The sequence below is a fragment of the Sinocyclocheilus anshuiensis genome, unplaced genomic scaffold (assembly GCF_001515605.1).
Source record: "Sinocyclocheilus anshuiensis isolate Anshui unplaced genomic scaffold, SAMN03320099.WGS_v1.1 C31755287, whole genome shotgun sequence".
NCBI lineage: Eukaryota > Metazoa > Chordata > Actinopteri > Cypriniformes > Cyprinidae > Sinocyclocheilus > Sinocyclocheilus anshuiensis.
This window is the reverse complement of record NW_015603643.1, coordinates 1-492: the sequence shown is the minus strand read 5'-3', so window position 1 is coordinate 492 and position 492 is coordinate 1. Positions and strand designations below refer to the sequence as shown.

Sequence of the window (492 nt, the reverse complement as noted above, 5' to 3'; positions counted from 1 at the left end):
CTTGGCATCCCGCCGTGAGACTCCACAGCTTCCAATAAAACATCCAGAGACTTCTCTTTCAACTTTTTGAGAAACGCATAAGTGCACTTCTTGAGTTCTTGCTCGGTCACGGCACCATTTTTCCCTTCCCTGCCACTCAAACTGCTATAGCTGTTGTGATTCCTATGTTCTAGGCGACAAGCCAGTCTGTTTTTGCCTCTGGGGAGGTCTCTAAACAAACAGCATGTTACCGTCCTGCCCTCGCTTCCCTCGTTGAGGGGTCCATCGTGCTCAATAAGGATCCCTGGTTCCTCTACGCGTTTGCTGCAGGAGCCTGCATTGTTTCCCGGTGCGTATTCCGTTCTGGGGATCTTCTCGGGATTGCTGTCACTCCAGTCATCCGGACCACCATCGCCCCCTTCTTTACTTGCGGTGACCAAACGGCTTCTCCAGAGTCGCCGAACCAGACCCGTGCGTCTCGTCCTGAACATACGACAATTTAAACAGTTTGCA

At 51.8% G+C, this 492-nt stretch overlaps 1 protein-coding gene across 1 annotated transcript; it reads right to left on the bottom strand.

Moving 5' to 3' along the window:
• Positions 1–6: 6 nt before the first annotated feature.
• Positions 7–481, bottom strand: LOC107682163 (mothers against decapentaplegic homolog 6-like; the record flags this gene model as incomplete). The annotated part of the gene is made up of 1 exon (XM_016478503.1): positions 7–481. A coding segment is annotated over exon 1 (464 nt), but the record flags the coding sequence as incomplete, so codon positions are not given.
• Positions 482–492: the final 11 nt, after the last annotated feature.